At 41.4% G+C, this 20,265-nt stretch overlaps 1 protein-coding gene across 12 annotated transcripts in view; it reads left to right on the top strand.

The window, feature by feature from the left end:
* Celf2 (CUGBP Elav-like family member 2) overlaps positions 1-17,549 on the top strand; it is a 500,527-nt gene extending 482,978 nt beyond the window's left edge. For 5 of the 12 annotated variants that reach the window (XM_028764795.1, XM_028764799.1, XM_028764803.1 and 2 more), the window contains 3 exons: positions 4,909-5,106; positions 9,201-9,344; positions 12,142-17,549. In XM_028764795.1, coding sequence (XP_028620628.1) covers positions 4,909-5,106; positions 9,201-9,344; positions 12,142-12,269 — 470 coding nt within the window. In that variant the 3' untranslated portion in view covers positions 12,270-17,549. The remainder of the gene's footprint in view (positions 1-4,908; positions 5,107-9,200; positions 9,345-12,141) is intronic. The other 7 variants (XM_028764798.1, XM_028764800.1, XM_028764801.1 and 4 more) reach the window with 4 other exon arrangements.
* The last annotated feature ends 2,716 nt before the right edge of the window (positions 17,550-20,265 follow it).

The following is a 20,265-nucleotide window of genomic DNA, read 5'->3' as shown; positions in this document are numbered from 1 at the left end:
TATTCCAGTTAAAACTGCCTCCAGCTTTTACATTTTCCAGCAGCCACCTAGGAGCCTGGAGGCCCGAGTCCTGTTTCTGGTGCAGCACCTCTTTTTGACCCTGTCCTACAGCAGTGCAGCCTACTGCCCTTCACCTGGGTTTCGGATGTGTGTGTGCATCCATCCCTCATGCTGCTTCTCTTGCCCCAGGACCTAGTTCCCCTCAAACAAGGACTTTGATTTGATCGCCTGCCTGTCCTTGGTCTGCAGAGTCACAGGCCAGTGGGAATGGTTGTCCTCCTCAGCACGTGCTCATGACTGCTGTGTGTCCACACGTCTATGTCCTGTCCCTCTGTGCCTGCATTGTTTTGTGTTGCTGAACTTTTCCCATCCTTATTGTGAGAACTCAAGGGGAACTGTGTTGAATGATGAGAAACCACAGCTAGTCCTTGTGTGGGGGGTCACATGTCACACAAAGTTTGCTCTGGCAAGGACAACAGTTTCAAATTCAGTAGCTGCTTTTCAGTCTTTGTAAGTGGGTTAATAGAAATATACATAATTCATGACAAGAAAAAATGGTCTTAATTTCACATACCCCTACCTACCCACCAGTGTGAACCAGGAAAAAAATGTTTAATTAAAAATTATGCACACATGGAAATCTGTTCCTTCTTGATTGTTAAGTGTTGCTATTGCAAACCTCTTCTACAAACTCAGCATCAACAAGGAGGGAGTTTTACTACTTCTCTCAGATTAAATAATAAGGGAAACCCCTTTAGGGTGAAGTATCCTCTTGGTTCATTCTTCCTCAAAAGGGATGATATCACCCGTTACAGATAATTCTCTCAAGGTAATCAAGAAATACTTTTTAGGTTCATGACAGCTTACATATTGTTTCCTCCCCAGTTGTGTCCTAGGAATGGTTAGTATAAGGTACTGTGGCTCAATAATGAAAGAATTCTGGTTTTCTGAACAGAACCAGCTATTTTCCATGAACAAAGCAGCTAGAGAAAAAATAGGTAGATGACACATCTTAGCCTAGACTTGGACCCTGTGCCTTCTAGAAGGCCTCTCTAAAAGGGTTCACAGATGAGTTGCTAGGTTAAATTGTTTGAAAAACTTACCTTTCCCTTGTATATTAATGAGTGAAGCTAAAAAGTACAGCTGTCTAAAGGTAAAGCCAGAATCAACAAAATAAAGAATATAAGTCATTCAGGGCTTGCATCTAGATAGTTTAATATATAAACATAGGTTTCTTTTATATTTTTGTATATTAATATTTAAGATAAAAATGTTCTGAGCATATATATCCACTCAGGATCCTTTATCTGATTTTTTTCTAAATATAAGTGAAATGCATCCTTCCTTTTCTTTGTTTAAATTATGTGATTCTTCTACGTGGCTTAATTTGTCGTCCTTAAAACTATGATTCTTTTACTGTAAAAAATCATAGAACACTTGGTGAAGAGTCATTTTCAAATTCCTTTATGTAGATAAAAGAAGAGAAGATTTAAGTACATTACCCTAGCTTACACTGCTCTTTATTTGCATTGTGGACTCACTGTTTGGATCTGTCTTCTAGCAGTTTATGAAGACAAGTGTCCTTCTGTACCAGAGCACATTGGTGATCTTAACAACGTAGGCAAACATGGAAGTGCACCTAACTGTATTCATATTCATCTTCCGTAATTTCAGTCGCTTTCCCCAGATCCTCATTTATTAGCTTGTAGCTTAGCAGGCTAGCCCTGTCTAATATATTCCTTACCTTTTCTTTCTTGTATGTGATCTATATCACATAGAAGAGTGGCTTGCAAATAAATGATGTCTGCTTATGGTCACTCCTTCTAGTTCTGCTTAGTACTATCTCCATGGTGCTCACAAGAATACTTGTTTATATTCAAGAGTGCGTCTGCCATTTTAACTAATTTATGTTTGTGAGTGAAGACCTCTGAAGAGTAATTAAATGTAACAACTTAGTAGTCAGGTGACATATCAACTCTTTTGTCAGGCCAACTACCTAGACCTCTCTTACATAAGTTTGTCAGTACCTTTCATTGTGTCCAGCTTTCTTTGTCTAAATAGCTTGAGTGAGAATAGATGACTAGGGGAAATAATTGATCCATTCAGTTTTCTCAAAGAAAAGCTTTATTCTTTTAAATGGAAATATTTTATTCAACTAAACTTTCTCAAACCTCTGCTTCTATTGTCCAAGGCTTTTAGAGGTAATTAGATGTTGACAGATGAATTGGTAAGTGTTAACTTTGATACCATGATTATTTAATATAGAATAACATCAGCTAATTTATAAGAATTGCTCTCCCAAGTTGAAGTCCTCCTCTGATGATTCTCCAGATGCTTCTATATGGTCCTCTACCTGTTAGTCCCTGAATTTAGCTAACCCATAGCCTCTAAGATTTTAAAATATATTTTCCAAGATAGTATAGTTCCAATGTAATATATATATAATGTGTGTGTGTGTGTGTGTATAAAATATTCTCAATGCATTTGTGTTTGAAAGAACTTTTTCACCCCTCTTATTCTTTATTCAATAAAGATTTATATCATAGAAGAGGGAAGCTTTAGCCTGGAGTGACCAAGCTGTCCCACAGGTCCATATGTGCACAGGTGCCTGACCAGTTCCCCCCACATTGGCATCTCTACTCCATCTATTTCAGTGCCTTTCTGTAACTGCCCCCAAGCATATAAGGCTATGAGTTGTCTTCTGCATGCATAGCAGCAGTAGAAGCAAGCAGAGCTTCTAGAAAGTAGGTCTGGGTTGGAGTCTATAGTCTAAGAACACAAGCAGCCATGACAACACACTACCCAGAGGATGGAGGAGAATGCTGAAATGTTGCCTGGTGGAGCTGCAGGCCTCCCACATTTAGTTCTGAAAGATTGGAAGTTCATTCTGTTTCTGATTTAAGAGGTGGAAAATGACGAAATGGGGGAGAATTCCAAGGTGTAGCCTAAATCGGGTCCTTATATATGGGACTTATGTGGCAGTGTGTGGACACACACTTATCTGACAAGCTATGGTAGAATGCTGGAATGACAGGTAGATTTGGAGGTATTCATTAGAGTGCAGCTTAGGCCTCAGCATGTCAGGCAGCTGGCCTACCCAGAGTTCCACAGGCTGCTGTGCATACATGAAACGGCACACTTTGAGGTAGAGGGCAAGTCACTTTTCTTCCAGAAGTCCCTCCTATAGAAGGATTGAGTCCACAGCTTGATGGCCTGTATTTCTAATACCTGCTGTGGAACTGAAAGATCCACTCCACCAGTTCCTTGTCATCTCACATACTCAGAGTATCATATGCATACTGAACAGTACACAAAGGGAAAAGAGAATTACTCTCCAGACCTTTGGCAGCAATAGGGATGGGTGGAAAGAAAAGGCACAGTTCTGTCAACGTGGTTTGGTGGTGTCCGGGGGATCATTGAAGTAATTAGGGGATGGACTCTCTAAGTTCTCTAACAGTGCTTCTCTGCATGACCACAGAGAAGCAAACAAACTTCTTCCTACTGAGAACCTAGGGGAGGTGCAGTATGGCCTCTTAGCTTACTGTGCATAGCTTCTGAATGACTTCAGATTACTTCCTTTCTCAGAGGGGTAGGATTTTATCCTTGAGTTCTACAGACTTTTCCTTATCCAGTTTCTATAAAGACACTGTTGTACCGCTCTTCAAGGCCCAGTTCAGGCTCCTTCAGGGCTCCACACCCAGAGCGTTAGGAGAGTTGTCTACTGCTAAGTCATGGTCGACTTCCTATCCCAGTGTTGTCCTTTCAGTCTGAGAGAGGAAGTTGTCCCATCAGCATAAGCACATACAGTGTAAATAGGAATCCCCACTTCCTCTCCTTTCTGAGGACTGCAAGTGGTGGCACTAAAGGGACAGCTGACTTGATGTCCCCTTATCTTTGCCAGGATCTTTACTAGCTATCCTCCATCACCACCAGCGTTCCCATCATTTCAGTAAGTTCTTCAGAAATAGATCTTTTCTAAAACAGCCTTTTTAATCAAAAAAGAAACCAAAGGCGATTGTGTTATGTATTCCATTTCCTGAGTTCATGTGAAAGTCCATACTCCATGAAGCATTGTTTGTTCTGACTATTCTAGGAAAATGTCACAGTCAGCAAACAGCCAAGATACAAGGACAAAACTACACACTGGTCTACATTCATATCTCCTACGCTGCTGCCAAAATCCCAGTTTATAGACGGTGTCATCCTTGTTCACTAGAAAGCATGACACTGATTACTGTGTGTGTGTGCAAACATGCACACACACACCTTACATAGGGTGTAAGCAGCCTGCTGGCTTATTCTGAGCCGGCTAGGTTATGTATTCCCAGTTCCTCACATCACCCTTGACTGTGTAGAAAAGTTGTGTCAATGGCACTGCTGACTCACTAGGGTGCAGAACTAAGACCTTGTCTGCTCTGCCACTTCCCCATCACACAGCTTAAGTGTAAATGGTTTCTCTGCTCCGAAGTTAGTGTACAGCAGTGGACATGTGTGTGTTAGGCCTCAGCCACTAAGGTTTGGTTTGGCTTTGGGTTTTCTTTTCTTTTACATGCCTCCTAGATCAAAGAAGCAGAGGTATATATTTCAAAAAGATCCCAGTGGTACTTGCCAGCAGCACACTGCATGGAGTGGTTTTTGTCTGACTGCAGGGCCTCACTGGCGAAGGGAGGGAGAGTTATCATTGTCTAATTCTTTTTCTTCCACATTATTGTGATTTATTTCTCCATATGTATCGTTTTGTGTGGTTTTGTTGTGTTTTGTTTTGTTGTTTACTTTCTGTTGGTTTAATTCGTGTGTAAGCTGCATGCACTTGCTGTTGTACTGTGTCAAATGATTCTCTGACTTCCTTTGGAAAGCACTAATGAATAAGTGCTATTTCTCTTCTCTATTGTTGGGTTTTTTGTAAAGTTGCTCAAATGCTCTCAGGTATGGCGGCTCTGAATGGAGGACTTGGCGCCACAGGCTTGACGAATGGTACGGCTGGCACTATGGACGCCCTCACCCAGGCCTACTCAGGAATTCAGCAGTACGCGGCAGCTGCACTGCCCACTTTGTACAGCCAGAGCCTGCTGCAACAGCAGAGTGCTGCAGGCAGCCAGAAGGAAGGTGGGTATCTGTCTGTACCCAGGGCCTGGCGGGGCCAGCCACACTTGCATTTGCCTTAGAGCATGCCTAGAAGATGGTAATTTGAACGAGAGTCTTAGTCACCTGCTCACTTTCTAGAATCCATGTTAAAAGTCTCACGCATAAGCCCTTTTTAAAAAGTTTTCTATTCATCTTATATTTTTTCATTCATCCCTGAAGTTCTTATCAGGTATTCACAGGAAATTGCTTACTAGTTGCTACCATCAAAAGTGCCTTGAAGGTCCTCTCTTCAGTCAGCAGGAGCTCTCAGTCTCCTCTCCTCATAGAAATTCCTCAGTAAGAGGGTATCATTAGATTCAGGCTGGTGTAGGGTAAGAATGTCTCCTCTCCTGAATTCCCTAAGGTTTTGGGGTCCACAACCCTTGAAAAGTTGCCTCTCAGAAAGCGAGAGTTCTGACTAATGAGAGAATCCAGTTAGAACTGACTTAGACTGTGGGAAGGATGTCTTCTGGGACAGGGAATGATGGATTGCCTTGTGCCAGTAAGGCAGTAGACATTTCAGAAAGCTACTCCTGAGAATGAACTAAAGCTACTTATATAATGGTTAATTACTTACCCCAAATAAGGAAAGTTTGTCCCTCCTCCTTTTGATTCTTTTCTTTTATGGGTTGGTTGGTTGAGATAGGGTCTCACCTGCAGCCCAGGCTGCCATTAACTATGTGCCAGTCTTACTGGCTCCGTCTCTCAGGTGCTAGGGTGTAACTACAACTGCACACCACCACATACCACGGTTTTCATTTCCTTACTTACTGAAGCTGCTGTAGAGCAGTCAGCAACTTGCTGTTCTCTTTCTGACTTGTCCAGAAGATGGAAGAAGACTATTCTTGTCCTTTTCCTTTTACCTTCACACCATAGTTACAGACTGCTTCTGCTTAGATATTTATATAAAGAGTCTGGTAATCTGTAATCTGATATCAAGGTTTTATTCTGCAAAGTTAGGATTTTTAAGGAGATACAACTTAAAAGTGTAAAAAATAGAAAATAAATTTTCCTTTGGCAAAGAGCATAGAGGTCTTCATAAAAGAAAAACTACATGAGACCTACGTTACTTCTCATTGCTTCAACCCCCTTGCCCCCTTCTTCTTAGCTGTGACATCTTTTGTAGGTTTCAAGCATGCACAGCTATTTGGAGAACTGTGTTTCACTGGGTGTTTGAAAGGGACCTCGCATTATGAACACCACAAGGCCATCTTTGTTTAGTCTCTGTAGGATCTGAAAGCCACTGAGAAGCACCATGGGGGAGAGGGGGTGCTGTAAAGAACAGAGCTAAGACCCTTGGATAGCTCCGGATTGTCAGGTCTCCCATCCAGCATAGCTGTACAGGACAAGATAACTGAGTCAGTCAGACACAGTGCCTCAGCCCACTGTTGTAAGCTTTGACTAATAAAGACAGGACATCATGAGCGCCAAGTCCTAACTCTAGTTCAGGCTCTAGTTTAGGACTCTTTATTTTTGTGCTAGTGGTAGCTTTTGGTTTGTTCATTTCGTTGGCTTGGTTTGTTTGTTCCTGCCACCATCCCTGTCTCTGACTTTTCATACCTCTCTCTTGATCATCTTCTCACCCAGTTAATCTAGCTAAAGAATATCATCCATCTGCCATTAGTTTAAGTAAAATGTAATTTAAAATGCAAATTATAGCAAGAGTGGGAGAAAACAGGTCTACTACTTAGTGGATTTACAGATTCCCTAATCCACAGCTCTGTTCTTATGCTAATCTTTGGTCAAAGCTGAAATGTACCCTGAAGGATTTAGTCATGGACTCTGGTGTATTTTTCCACCACAGGAAAAATGAACCTTTAGACTTGACAAATGATTTAGTTTCCATAGCTAAAGTTTGTGAAGGGTTGTACCATTCCTACAGATCTAAATATGAGGAAAGCCCATCCCATTTCATTCCATGGTGAACATTCTATAGCCACTCTCATCCCATCTCCCTCCCTTTACAGGAGGCAAGTTTTACACTCAAAGTAGTTGCAGCCCCCAGGTACCCAGCAAAAGGACTACCAGCACTGGTGGTTTGGTGAAGCTTTGTTGTAGCAGATAGGTGCCTCTGGGCCTAGGGGGTTGTGCTACATTGGGCACCCTGTGAGGAATACATAGTGCAACAACAGTCCATAGGGACCAGTAATACAACACAACTACCAATTACCGTGTGCTGGAGAAAGTAGACAGATAGAAAGGGTGAGTTGTGAACAGGTTTGTATTGCTTTTAGAGATTTAGAAGTGTGTGTGTGGGGGGGGGGAGAGTGTGTGTTAGTTTGGGGGGTAGAGGTGTTGATTTTGGTATCAGCTATGCCAGTTGCATGTAATAAAGGTTTTTCGATATGAAGCTGCTTTTTTTCTCAGTTTAGGAGGGTAAAAAAGATCAAACTACTTCTTGGTAAAGGGATGTCAGAGGAGAGGAATCAGGAAGATGTTGGAATTTATATACAAAAAAACAAAATAACAAACAAAAGGACCCAAACCTCTTTTTGTCTGTCTCACTAGTCATGGTCTCCATCTGTCTGGCCTGGACACATTCAGAATGTGTATAGCCTTCTGGATTGCAGGATCATTCAGGCACTCAGTCTGCCCTGTTCATTAAAAGTGTACTTACTGCTCAGACTTCAGGAGTAGCAGCACTCCCTACAATGCATTGGGCTCCATTAATCCTTCTTGCAGCATTTAAAGCCTTTGTTTAAAAGGCACATTCAATCTGGAGTACACATCTGACCAGCATGCCTATTCTAAGAGTACACATGGTGCAGTAGCACATAGCACACCCATTTCTAGCATTGGAGTTTTCAGTCTATCCATATTAGAACCAGAAAACAGTTAAGGCTAAGTCTCAACTATAACTGTCTGCCTTTAAAACAGGCTACCTCCCTAGAGCTGGATTGTAGACATATCCGTAGAATCTGTAAGCAATACAGTGATATTGACATGATTTCAAGTAAAGAAGAAATAACTACATTTCTGATTTCAGTAAAGTCTCATTCTTTAAAACTCTTCATTAATTTTCTAGGGGCAGACAAAGATGTATCAATTCATATATTTTTGCAAAGTTCTTTTAATTCTCATTTTACTTAGGTACACACACATAGATATCATTCCCCATTGTAGGAATTCTGTAGGGAGATCATAGGGTCATGGCCCCTGATCTCCACAGGGCAGGTTCTCTCTCCTGTGAGAGCCAGGTACAGAAGTCACTTTCCCAGTTCTGTGAGTTCCTTTCTTCCAGCATCCATGAAATATCCCAATGCATCTTCTTTTATTTTTTTCACACAGCCCTTGTGTAGATTAGTCTTGAGTTTAATGAGAAACTTGAGAAAACTAACCTTCTAAGCTGTAGAACTAAACAGACCTTTTGCCTTCTCCCTTGGTTTCTGGAGTTTGAATGAAAGGAGAAACACTTGGTCTTGGAGAAACTCTTGTGTCCACTGAACTTACTCCCAAGGCGAGTTCTCAGTGATATAAAGGCCTGTCAAATTTTTAAGCTTATCTGCCTTTCCACCTAGCTGTTGACTCCCTGCCAGTCATTCACCAGAGATGATTATTATAGTGTGTGGACACAGATTTGCCAAATCAAACCTGCCTAGATAACCAAGTAAATGATTGAGGATCTGAGCAGCATTGCTGCTGGTGTATCCATTATTCTAAATTGCTGCATTTGCTTAGAATGCAGAGGACACTTTCTTCCACTTCAGGAGACAGTCCATACAGAAAACATGGCCACCTAGGAGTAACCCATTCCAAATTCTCTCCCTGCCCTGCCCCTACCTTCACCTTTCCCCCATGGAGATGATGTGCAGCCAAAGTGATCCAAAGAATCTCTAGGAAAAAGAAACTACATATAGCATGTCCCACCCCACCCCACCCCCACCCACCATCAGTGAGAACATCTCAAAGGATTAGTGTTTTCCTGAATATCATGCTGGTGCTTAAACATTATCCATCTGTTTATTCTTCATAAGAAAAGCCAAACGGCTAGCCTACCTATTACTGAAATATTCCTAAGAGGCTTTGGGGACTAAGACTTGGGGGATACCTTACTCTGATTTTTTCTTCCTCTTTAGGTCCAGAGGGAGCAAACCTCTTTATTTACCACCTTCCACAGGAGTTTGGAGACCAGGACATTCTGCAGATGTTCATGCCCTTTGGAAATGTTATCTCTGCTAAAGTCTTCATTGACAAACAGACCAATCTGAGCAAGTGCTTTGGTATGCAAAAGAAACCTAGCTAAATATTGCAGGTTTCCCAGTCAGGAGTCAAAAGGGCCTTCCTTATGATGGTAGCTCCTGACCTTCTAGCTGCATGTACAGAGATTTGGACAGAGGTGTTTAATCAGAAAAGGGGGAAGAGCCAAACAAAAGGGGACAGTCCCTTACCTTAGGTAATATCCTATACTGTAGTAATAAAGTGTCTTTCTATATACCTGATTCCATTTCACCGTAGAGCAGTAGTTGTTTCTTTAAGCCCTGCAGATGGAGTCAGGAATGTTTAGTCTGTGCTACAGATAAGCACTGCTAACACTCTGCCATGAAGTCTTATGCCTCAGTTTCAAATAGCTCACACACTGAATCAGGGCTTGATACTCAGGCTTAAAAGTGTCCCAGTCATAAGAAGGATATAGCCAAGCTGCTGCCACTCCATCTCTGTAGACTAAGGACTAGCAGTTGGTGTATGCCATGCTTACAGAGAACAAAGCACCATGGTGGGCTTAGATCATAGGATTTGCCAGGGCTACATGAATATGCACGGAGCACAGGAATATTTGGGTATTAGCCAAACACTCCCAAACACCTGTCTGTCCTTGCAGCCTTTCTGACCAGAGGGAGCATTGTCTTCTTTTTTCTTTTTTCTTTTTTCTTTTTTAACAAAGTAATGAAAACTCATGCCCTGATGTTTCTATACCACAGGGACAGCATTTGTTAAATCCATGACTTATTTTTCTGACTGATTTAGCCCCCAAAGTTGAGAATCCAGGGTGCTCAGAGCCTGGCTTAGCAAGCTCTAACTCAGGGAGTGTCACAGCGTTTTGCTGATAGGACTCCTATAAGTTGTTAATTCACACTGTGGGAGGTACTACATGATATTAAATAAGATATGGGCTGAAAGAGATCAGAATCTATGTACTACAAAGAGAAATATAAAGTAGGGTGGTTCTCAGATAGCCAGAAATTCAGACTTTATTTGGCTGACTGCTAGATAACATTTTGGTTCCTACAGCTCTGGTGCTAGGTTCTTTCATCATTCAGGAAGGCCTACACCTCCGGGATTAGAAGAATTGATGCATCAACCATGTGCAGTGACTGTTTTTACTCTAGGAGAAAGGCTGTCAGCCTAAACCCACCTCACTTCCGTGGTGGGACTGTAAAGATGCCTTTGTAGCAGCTGAGGGGCAACATGAGCACTAAGCCGCCACACGGGCACATGTGAGAGACACACACACACACATGGGGTAGATGCTCGTGAGACATACACACACACTCACACACACACACACACACGGGGCGCATGCACTTGAGAGCCACAGCTCACCTTTGGAAAGGTTTCCTGTGTGAGGCTTTTTGACTGACAATTTTCATAGCTGCATAACTGTTCTAAGTTTATTTGAAGACTAAAAGCAACTATACCACAAGGTATTTGTGATTTGAGGAAACATTACCTTGAAAAGAAATTTTGTCAGTCCACAAACTACTTAACCAGTATGTTCCTGATAATACATGCTGTAGCTGTGAGAATCAGGGATGTATTTTCAATTTGTCTTAAAAGCCTTGCCTCCCAGGTCTCTAGGTGAGCAGTCTTAGCGCCACCCCCTGCCCCCCACACCGTTAGTTACTGAGCTGTTGTTGTAACAGCTCATCCTTCCTTCCTCTATCTCACTCCTGACTCACTCCATTCTCCAGTCAGCCTGCCACTTGTACCCAAGACCCTGAGAGAGGGAGGAGTCACACCAGATGAAAGGCTTGGATCTGAGGCTACTCGTACTGGGAATTAAAGTTAATAAAAATGTAAACAATCAGTTTTGCAATTCAGCCTATCTGTGAGAAGCTTTCTTGCCTTTTTATCAGCTGAGAACTCCACTCAAAGTATGTTTATGTCCTTTGCTCCCTCAACTAGCTTAAAAAGAATTTTCTCTTTAGCTTTAAACTTTTAATAGTATTAAGTAGATGAAGATGGTAGGATCTTCCAAACTGCTGATGTGTGGAAGTGAAATTCAATCTCTGGGATAGCTTCCTGTCTCCACTCATGAAAAGCTCACCGCTACCTCAGCATTGACCAAGCTATGCTGGTACTCCTGACTTGCCTCCCACTCTGTTAAAACAAACTCCACAACCAGAATTCTCTCCTCCTGACTCTTTGTAGGTTATCATTTGTTCTTGTTCAAAAACAGACATGCCCTGTCTCTCTGATGGTGGCTTATTGTTGCAGATACAAATAACTGGGATATGCAGAGACTCTTACTAAGCCCTGAGACAAAGAGAAGCTGTATTGTTCTTTCCTTAGGTTTGTCTGAACAGTAATTCCAAAATGTTAATAAATTAGTATACACTATTCTAATTCAGTTAACTCGGTGGTTGACTCATCCTGAAGCAGCCAACCCTGTGTAGACTGTCTATGAGTATATATAGTACTCACTGTCTTCTGAGAATTTTTCCCAAAGGACCCCTAGCTAGGGTTGGGGGGGGGGTGTCAAACAAACAGGTGTGACTTCAAAGCACTAAATAGAGGGACAGAGCTCACTCGAGAAACTTAGCTGTTGTTCTCTGGGGAAGGCTTTTGTCCTACGTGGAGCTAGCTCTTTCATTACTTGCCAGTGGGCATTTCCACTGCTATCCACACATATTGTGCATGCACAGGACAACATAAACCTAGCAGAGCCCAGCTCTGATCCTGGGCTGGGCACCTCTCAGCATTGCAGTCACACTATGTCGGCCAGCCCCGCCAGCCCCATTTTCTACTTGGCTTCCCCTTCACCCTGACCTCCCTACCTCCTTCCCCTTTGTTTTCCAGGTTTTGTTAGCTATGACAATCCAGTCTCTGCACAAGCTGCAATCCAGGCTATGAACGGCTTTCAGATCGGCATGAAACGCTTGAAGGTGCAGCTGAAGCGCTCCAAAAACGACAGCAAACCTTACTGATCCTAGCCCCAGATGCTCCCTGCTCTTACTTTAGCTTTCGTAGGGTAAGTCCCACAAGCCAGCCTGTTTTCAACAGGGAAGGCAGAGGAGGGACCACAATGCCAACTGTTACCAAGAGAGACGGTTATTTTTACAATAAGGCCTCCATTTCTTCCACTCATGCCCCACCCAGTCTGCCATAATTAATACCTGGGCTACCTTGTTTTTATTGAGTAAACCCCTCCTCCAGCCGTGCCATTGTATTCTCCTTTGTTTCGCAATTTGAATATCCTTACTCTTTTAAAAAATTGTTTTGCTTTTTTAAAGAAAAACATATAAACAAGTAAATGACATCTTGAGAATTTGAAAGGCAAGCAAACACTAATGTGCAGTTCTAACTCTGAACCACTGGTGCCCCAAGAGCACTGCCTGGAGCACTCACCCCTCCTTGCCCACCCGCCCGCCCGCCCCTCGGAGGGCCCCACCATTAGAGATGATGTGGTGGCCCAGCAGAGGGAGAAGCCAAGAGAAGCACTTAAAACTCCACAAAACACCCTCCCAGTACATTGGTTTCTTTTAATATAAGTAGGATTTTATTTTAGGGTTCAAAGAAACATGACATTTATTGGTCAGATTATTACACTGGTTGTCTATTTTGTTATTGTTTTATTTTTGTTTTTAGAAAGGATTAATGTAAAAAAAGATTTAGAGATCTGTTTCTTAAAGCTACAGGGTTTAAAAATAAAATAAAAATGAGTGAAAATACTTGATGTTTCTTGAAAGATAAATTTAATAATAAATAAATACATAAATAATACATAAATAAAAAAGAAAGCCACAGGCCTGTAAATTTTATTTGTAAAAAAAGCATTTCTATTTTTATACAAAATTTTTACTGCCTCAGAAATAATGGAAGTTATTTATTGCCTATTGTTAACTTATTGGGTATCTAAAGAGCAGTTCTCTGTCTAGCTAGAACCTTCTGAAGTAGTCTCGAGAGGAATTGTTCTAGGAATGGGCTTTTTTTCACCGTTGAACCCTAGACCTAAAGTTCATGCTTTATCCTCTTGTTGTTTGTATTGTCTGATTATTTTGTTTGTAATTTCCATTATCTAGTTTATAATTCAGTTGTCTTGACTTCCCCATATGTCACCTTTGTTCAAACTGGACCCTCTCCTCTGTCCCTTCCTAGTCCTTCACCCCAAAACACCCAGAATCCATCCCCTCTCACTCTCTCCAGATGGATTCTCTTGGGGTTTCATTGTGCTGTGGAAAAAGAGTGTAAGAAATGCAAATTATGTGAATGGCTCATAGACTCCCTGAAGACCTAAGATTTGCATTAGTTTTTCTCCCCTACCCTTGAAAGTGATGTTGTTGCTGCTACATAGGCTCTGTGTAACTTCTGACTCTTCCTTGTTTTCTCCCCAGACATCTTCATGCCCGTTAGTCATCGTTTGCCTAGCATGTCCCTGTGGCGTCTCAAAAACAGTTTCATCGTCCCGTCATTGTTTCTGATGTCTTTCTGACCTCACATCATATTTGGTTCTCCTACTGACCTTTGATCTAGTTTTGACCTTTGAAATTTGCATGTGACCTCATCTAGCTATGAATTCTGGGAAGTCAATGTGAAAAACATTGCTGCATTCATGCAAGACTGAAATTATTAGACAAATTATAGAAAACAAAACCTGTGGCAAAAATGTTTCTTTCTTATTTTTTTTTCTTTTCATAAAACAGACTTGAAAGTATTACACAGGGATTGGCATTCTGCCCGGTCACTGGTGACAATAGCAATATGTGTCCAGGGACACAGAATGTTGGTTTCTAACAGACTACTTCCAAAAACAGTTTGAGAAAAAAAAAACTGTCTGATTTTAAGTCTCTAGAGGTCTGTAATAGTTTTTACATTTTTCAGGCAGTGTAAAGTTTTTTGATAAGGCCATTTTAGGTGGCTTACTTTCTCATTAAGATATATATAGAGAACCACTTTTGTAGATTAGTATAAGAAAAATATTTACCCTGTTTTGGGGCAAATGCTACCTATTTGTGTCACCTTTTGCTGAACTGACTCACAGTTAGACAATCCATGGTTTAATGCACATGAAATTACCTATATTTTATACTGTTCCAATGTACAGGAGAAAGGTTACTGTAAACTGCGTCATGTTGGTGCTTCTGTGGATTAAGTTGTGGTCTCATCACGAGTCTTAAGGTCTTAATGTTATTTGTTGATAAGACAAGCTTAGAATTGGTTTACTTAAAACAAAAAAAAAAGAATTTCAAAAAAAAAAGTTGTTTGCTTAAAAAAATAAATTTCATGTGAGAGAAAAAAACTATTCCAGAATAAGTTTTGTGTTGGCTTGAGAAGCATTGATGTCACCTTTTTTATTGTGAACTATATTAGATGTGTTTGTGTTCAGCAAAATGTGATCTGTTTTTGTTTTTTCTTTTAAAGAAAAAAAAAAAGTGAAAACTATCTAGTGCCAAATTCCAAAGGTACTTCCTTCCTAGAGCTTCGCGTGTTTCCTGTGAGAAGTGATTTGATAACATGGTATTTTATTATGTGTTTTGTATAAATCCCTAATATTTAAAACGAAAAAAAAAAGGTTACAAAGTTTGTTAACTTGCTATTCCGTGGTCTTGTTGCCTGAAATTGTTATTGTTTGTTACTTCTCTATGCTGTTTTTTGTAAGACATTGTATAAGTGCCGTGCGTCACTTTTCTAACCACTCCACATCAGTGCTGTGACGGCAGCCCTCACAATGTATTCTCTGCATACTGTCTGGAAACCTCTAAGGTGAGAAAGTCCTGAACTTTTAACCCTTTCTACCCAGAGCTATCTGGAGTGTTGGTAACTTTTTATACTGTCATCCTTGGGTTTGTTTTGGGGTGTTTAGATTTTTCCCCCATTTGTGTCTTCTGCATTATTTTTGTTTTTTCAGACACCCACTAACCCAAAAAACTCTTAAGTCTTTTTCCTAAACCATTTTTTATTTTATTTTTTATCCCCCCTCCTTCCTATTTTCCTGTGCTCCTTAAGCTTAAGTAGACTCTGTGAAGGTAAAAATAGGTAGGTCTTAGCCCCTACACATCCCTAAAGATGATGTCTGCTTTTTGAGATCGGGTTTCACGGTATGTCCTAGTGTACAATATTTTTATACACCCTGGAGTTAAATGGCTTTTTGAAGGTCCAGTCTTTCAAGAAATTTTGCTTTTGTTAAACACCCCTATGTAATGCTGAATCAGCCTTTGTGCTCGGGATTCTCAGACTGCTGTAGACACCTGAATGTGCAAGGTGTCTTCATGAAAGCCCTCGGGCCTTTCCATGCCTCTCTGGGTTTCTAGGGTGTTCTGATCTTTAGGTGAACACATTTCAAGTTGCTGGCCATGTAAGAGGAGATCAGCGCTGCTCTTCACCACAGTTACTAACCAAATACCAGGACTAGTTCCTGCTGTAGCTTTCGAAAGTGCCATGTTCCTCAGAGTCTGGCTTCATATGAGCAAATGTCTTGTTTTGACAGACCCCCAATGTCATACCTACTGTCCCAACACACTTCCAGCCTCTGGGAAAACATACCCTGCAAGCTTCTGGTCTCAGCTCCTTTTCCTTCTCACCCCGACCCCATTTGATTTAACATGTGTGTTGACTGTGATAGCCCTGAGATGGAAAGGATTAGCTTCTCACAATTGTGTGTGATTGTGATAGCCCTGAGATGGAAAGGATTAGCCTCTCACAATGCAAAAAAAAAAAAAAAAAAAAAAAAGTCTCCTCCTTCCAGCACGTGCACTTCCAATGACATGATTCGTGTTAGCCCACACCTGTTTACTACTGCCGGGGCCTTCCTTCATCCTTGAGGGCTATTTTGTACTTTCTGCAGCACTCAGCTCACTAACAGTACTCACACACATTCCTCAGTCTCTCTATGGTGGTGTGTAGGTACACATGTAGAAACACAAGAGAATACCAGTTGTATTTCATAGACCATCTCGTTCAGAATCTATTCATTTACCAATGACATAAATCTCTAAAAAAAAATCTTGATTTTTTTCCCCCCATGGAAGCAAACTGCCCTCCTTCCTCTTAATCCACCTGCGGTCCCCCTTCAGAGGCTCGGGCCAGGCAGGTACTTCTGTTGAGTGTTTCTGATTTTGCAGGCAACCAAGACAGTACATTGAGGGGGAGGTTTTTGGTTTTGCATGTTTCATTGTTAGAAAGATAGCCTTCCTCAGAGACAGACTGTCCTTTAATTCTCAGTATCAAAAGGAAAAAGCTGCAAGGGTGCACAGGGCCTGTTTCCGGAAGACAAAACACAGGGAAACTGCATTTTTAAAAATCAAGTGTAAAGCATAAACTTTTAAAACTCACTCAGAGAACTCTGATCAGATGGCACCTCCACGGTGTGACAAGTTCATCTTTCCTTCACCGCAGGGGTTCTAGTTCCTTGGCTTGTGCTACTCTGGAATCATTTACTGTTTCTGTTTTTATTATCTTAAGTGCTAATTAAAAAATAATAAAACTTAAAAAAATGTAGTTTCATTACCTTTTGAATAATGTCATACAAAAATGTATTTGTGTTTTTGTGCTGTGGGAATTGTTGTTTGTAGATTAATAATACCATTTTGTTTAGAACTACAAAATAGTTTTTAAATATTGTCTGAGAAAAGCCAAAGTTAATGCAACCTAGTGGAAACTGTAAGACCATTTGAGTATTGTTTCTGTTTTATTGATGCATTTGGATTTTGTTGTTTGATGGAATTTGAGCCAAAAAAACAAAAACGCAGGCTTTCCTATTTCTACAACTGATTGTACTTATGCATTTTGTACCAGTGGGATTTTTTATACTGGAGATTAAAAAAATGGAAATTTTTGTGGCTTACTCTTGTGGGCCCCCTGACAATGACTGATTTCAAGTTTGATTTCTGGTTGATAGAAAGAAAGTTGCTTTTCTTTTAAGAATTAAAAACTTTGGCTTGATTTCTTTTTTTCCCTTTGCTTATATCTAGCATTAGAATTTTGTCTTAAAATACAGCGGTAAGTTTCACTCTTTATTCTGTACTGTGCAGTTACACAATAAGATAATTAGACTTAGAAGTATTCAGTCACTTTAAGTGGATAAATGTATTAGTTAAACTTTAGGAGTTTGCTTTCTTGCTGTTTAGATCGAAGTTTTTTCTGACCCTTCTGTCCTCATTGTGAACATAACCGTGTAGTTGAAACAGTCAGACTTATTTTTGTAATGTATGTTATTGTGTGATGCGGTTTTTTGCTTCTGTCTCCAATATTAAACCATTTTCCTAATACTTGTTTCTCTCTCTGCGTGTTGTATTGTTGGTAGTCATTCTGTGTTGGTGACATATCTACACAACCTCACTGTTGCACGTATCTGTTCTTTTCTATATGTTGTGTAAAGAGATACAGTCGATTCCACCTAAGTGAATATCTGATTTGGGAAACGAAGAAACTGCACATCCCACCTCTGGTTCATGCACAGCCTACCCCTGACCTCTGCTTCCAAGACAGTCCGCCTTTCCCTCTGATTCCTCTAAGGACTGCCTCCTGGGCTGCACTTGGCAAGGCATTTTATGGTCTTTTGACCACATATGTTCTTTCCTCTCTTCTCCCTCATATCCACAGTTCCTAATATTCATGAAGTCTCTCCTGTAACCTTAGAAGGAACGGAAGCAGTAGACCCAGGGCTTCTTCAGTCTACCTTCAAGTACGAAGTCACAAGACTACAGTCAGGGTTAGAAAGGGGTCACCCTTACAAAAGAGACAAAACCTCAGGGAAGAGTAAATATAAAACTGGTCAACAGGGGGCAGGTAAAAAGAGTTTAAACTTAGGTGTGTGCTACGTTGATCAATGGGTATGTATAGAAATGCATTTCTATAAGCTAATCAATTTAATCCAGGAGTAGCTTCAATTATTAAAACTCACAGGTATTTGATGAGGGAGGTAGGGGGACTTCTGTTCAAGTCCTTGCCTTTTGTTTGCAAGGGGGAGCTCAGAATGCCATAGGTCCAGGCTACACACACACACACACACACTCACCACCTTCCCACTTTCCGGGATAGACACAGGATAGGAAGGAGATGTGCTCCCAACTGCCCCCACTCTCCCTGCAGTGAACACCACAAGCCCTCCCTGCGCTACTGTCTACTTGCTCAGGAGCCTGGCTGCCCTCAGAGTGTGATTTCATAGGTCCCATGGCTGTTTGCTCCCTTCTTCTCACCCCTGCACTGAAACATTAGATTCGGTGCCTGTGCCAGGTCATGCCTGGTCACCCTCAGCATGGTGCCAGCGAGAGCTCTGGCTGCCCACCCTCTGGTTTCACCTGGCCCCTCAGGTCCATTTCTTCAATCAGGTCAACCACCACAAGTCTACCAAGCAGAAGAAAGGCGGCTCTTCCCCTAGGCCAAATACCTCACTGGGAATGAGTTTCAAAGCCCTAAACCTACGCTGACAAAAGCTGATTTCTAGTGATACATGTGCTGTCTGTCTCAGGGCCTGGGCCTGGTCAGTCGCCTCTGAAAGGCTACTGCTTCCACGAGTGAGGAAAGGTCGATAAGGTGTTCTTTTTCTATCTTTTCTGGAGGAATGGGCGGCATCAGGGAGGGAAGGCCTGGGAAAGAAGATGATAAAATTTGTTCCAAGATGTGTTTCTTTTTGAAATACAAATATACCATTTAGCACACGGCATGATGTTCACACGCAGAAAGACAAAGTGGATTTTTCTACTGAAGACACAAAGGCTCGGTCCTGTAAGCACTTGTGACTATAAAGTCAGCTGCTGCTTAAATTCACACTCAGTGTTGATTTGTGTGTGTGCGAGTGCGTGTTCGTGTGTGTGTGTGTGTGTGTGTGTGTGTGTGACTCCCACCATGGTTGTGAGCAGGTCTGTCTACTGCTTATGCACAGACCACCATAAGAAGCCAGACAACCATCAGCATTCCCAGGCTGGCATGCCTGCCAGGCCAAAGTAATGGGGTGTGATCTGCAGGCTCACAGCTAGCAGGCTAGGCGATGCAGTGAACACGAGCGGACCATGCATCATTCCTGATAAGTGAATAAAACACTGTGGCCAGACAATCAGCTTATTCACTTATCAGGAATCGACTGTTCTACTAATTCACTGTTTTTGTTTTTCATTCTGTTGTAGTTCACTATTTTTGCTGTGTTCTGTTTTTTTTCCTCTCATGCTTGGGCAAACTCACTGGTGATATTACCTTCATGTGACCATGAACCGTTTCTATCGAGTGAAAATGGTATCTTAACAAAATCTATGCACTTGCTATCAGGAACACAATACTGGATGTGTCTTATATATATTGAACTATATAGTACTCGATTTCTTAAATAAAGCTTAAGAAAGGACTTGTGTGTAAAGTGAATGTGATTCTTTCTCAAAGCAGTGTTTTTAAGGGAAATTGTTCTTTTAAGTCTTCAGTGATATAGGATATTTTCACTAAAATTATATCATTGTCTTTATGAATTAATATTCAATAAATGGACTTTGGAAACAAAAAGTTGAGGGGGGAGTTCTTCCGAGTGCATTTTAACAGAGACTTGGCGTCCCATCGTTTTGGTGGCTGTGGCTAATCTCTAGCCAAGTGCTGTGTGTAACAAAGCAAAATAAACAAAATCCCTTCACCTCCCAATACCATAGAAAGCACCTATCTGCATCCCACCCTAGAAAGCCTTTCAAATGTGTGATCTCCTTGGGCTTCGAAGATAGGGACAATAGAGGAAAGCAGGCCACTAATGCTAGTGTGTATGTCAGATGAGGTGACACTGAAACCATTCCCTGTGGAGGACATTGGCTGTTCTATTCTGGACCACAGAATTCGGAACAGCAGAGGAAGTGTTTGATCATTCTGGATGAGATGGAAAGATTTCAAAGCTGTTCCTTGTGTGAGGGAGCGGGCCTGTGAGTTTCCAGGCTTTAGCGGAAGGCCTGCTGCCTGGCTCTTTGAAAGAGGATTTTTGATTTTTTTCCTATAGGCTTTAGATTTAAACAG

The sequence above is a fragment of the Grammomys surdaster genome, unplaced genomic scaffold (genome assembly GCF_004785775.1).
Source record: "Grammomys surdaster isolate TR1022 unplaced genomic scaffold, NIH_TR_1.0 146, whole genome shotgun sequence".
Lineage (NCBI taxonomy): Eukaryota > Metazoa > Chordata > Mammalia > Rodentia > Muridae > Grammomys > Grammomys surdaster.
The sequence above is the reverse complement of the archived record's forward strand: the minus strand, read 5'-3'. Positions and strand labels throughout refer to the sequence as shown.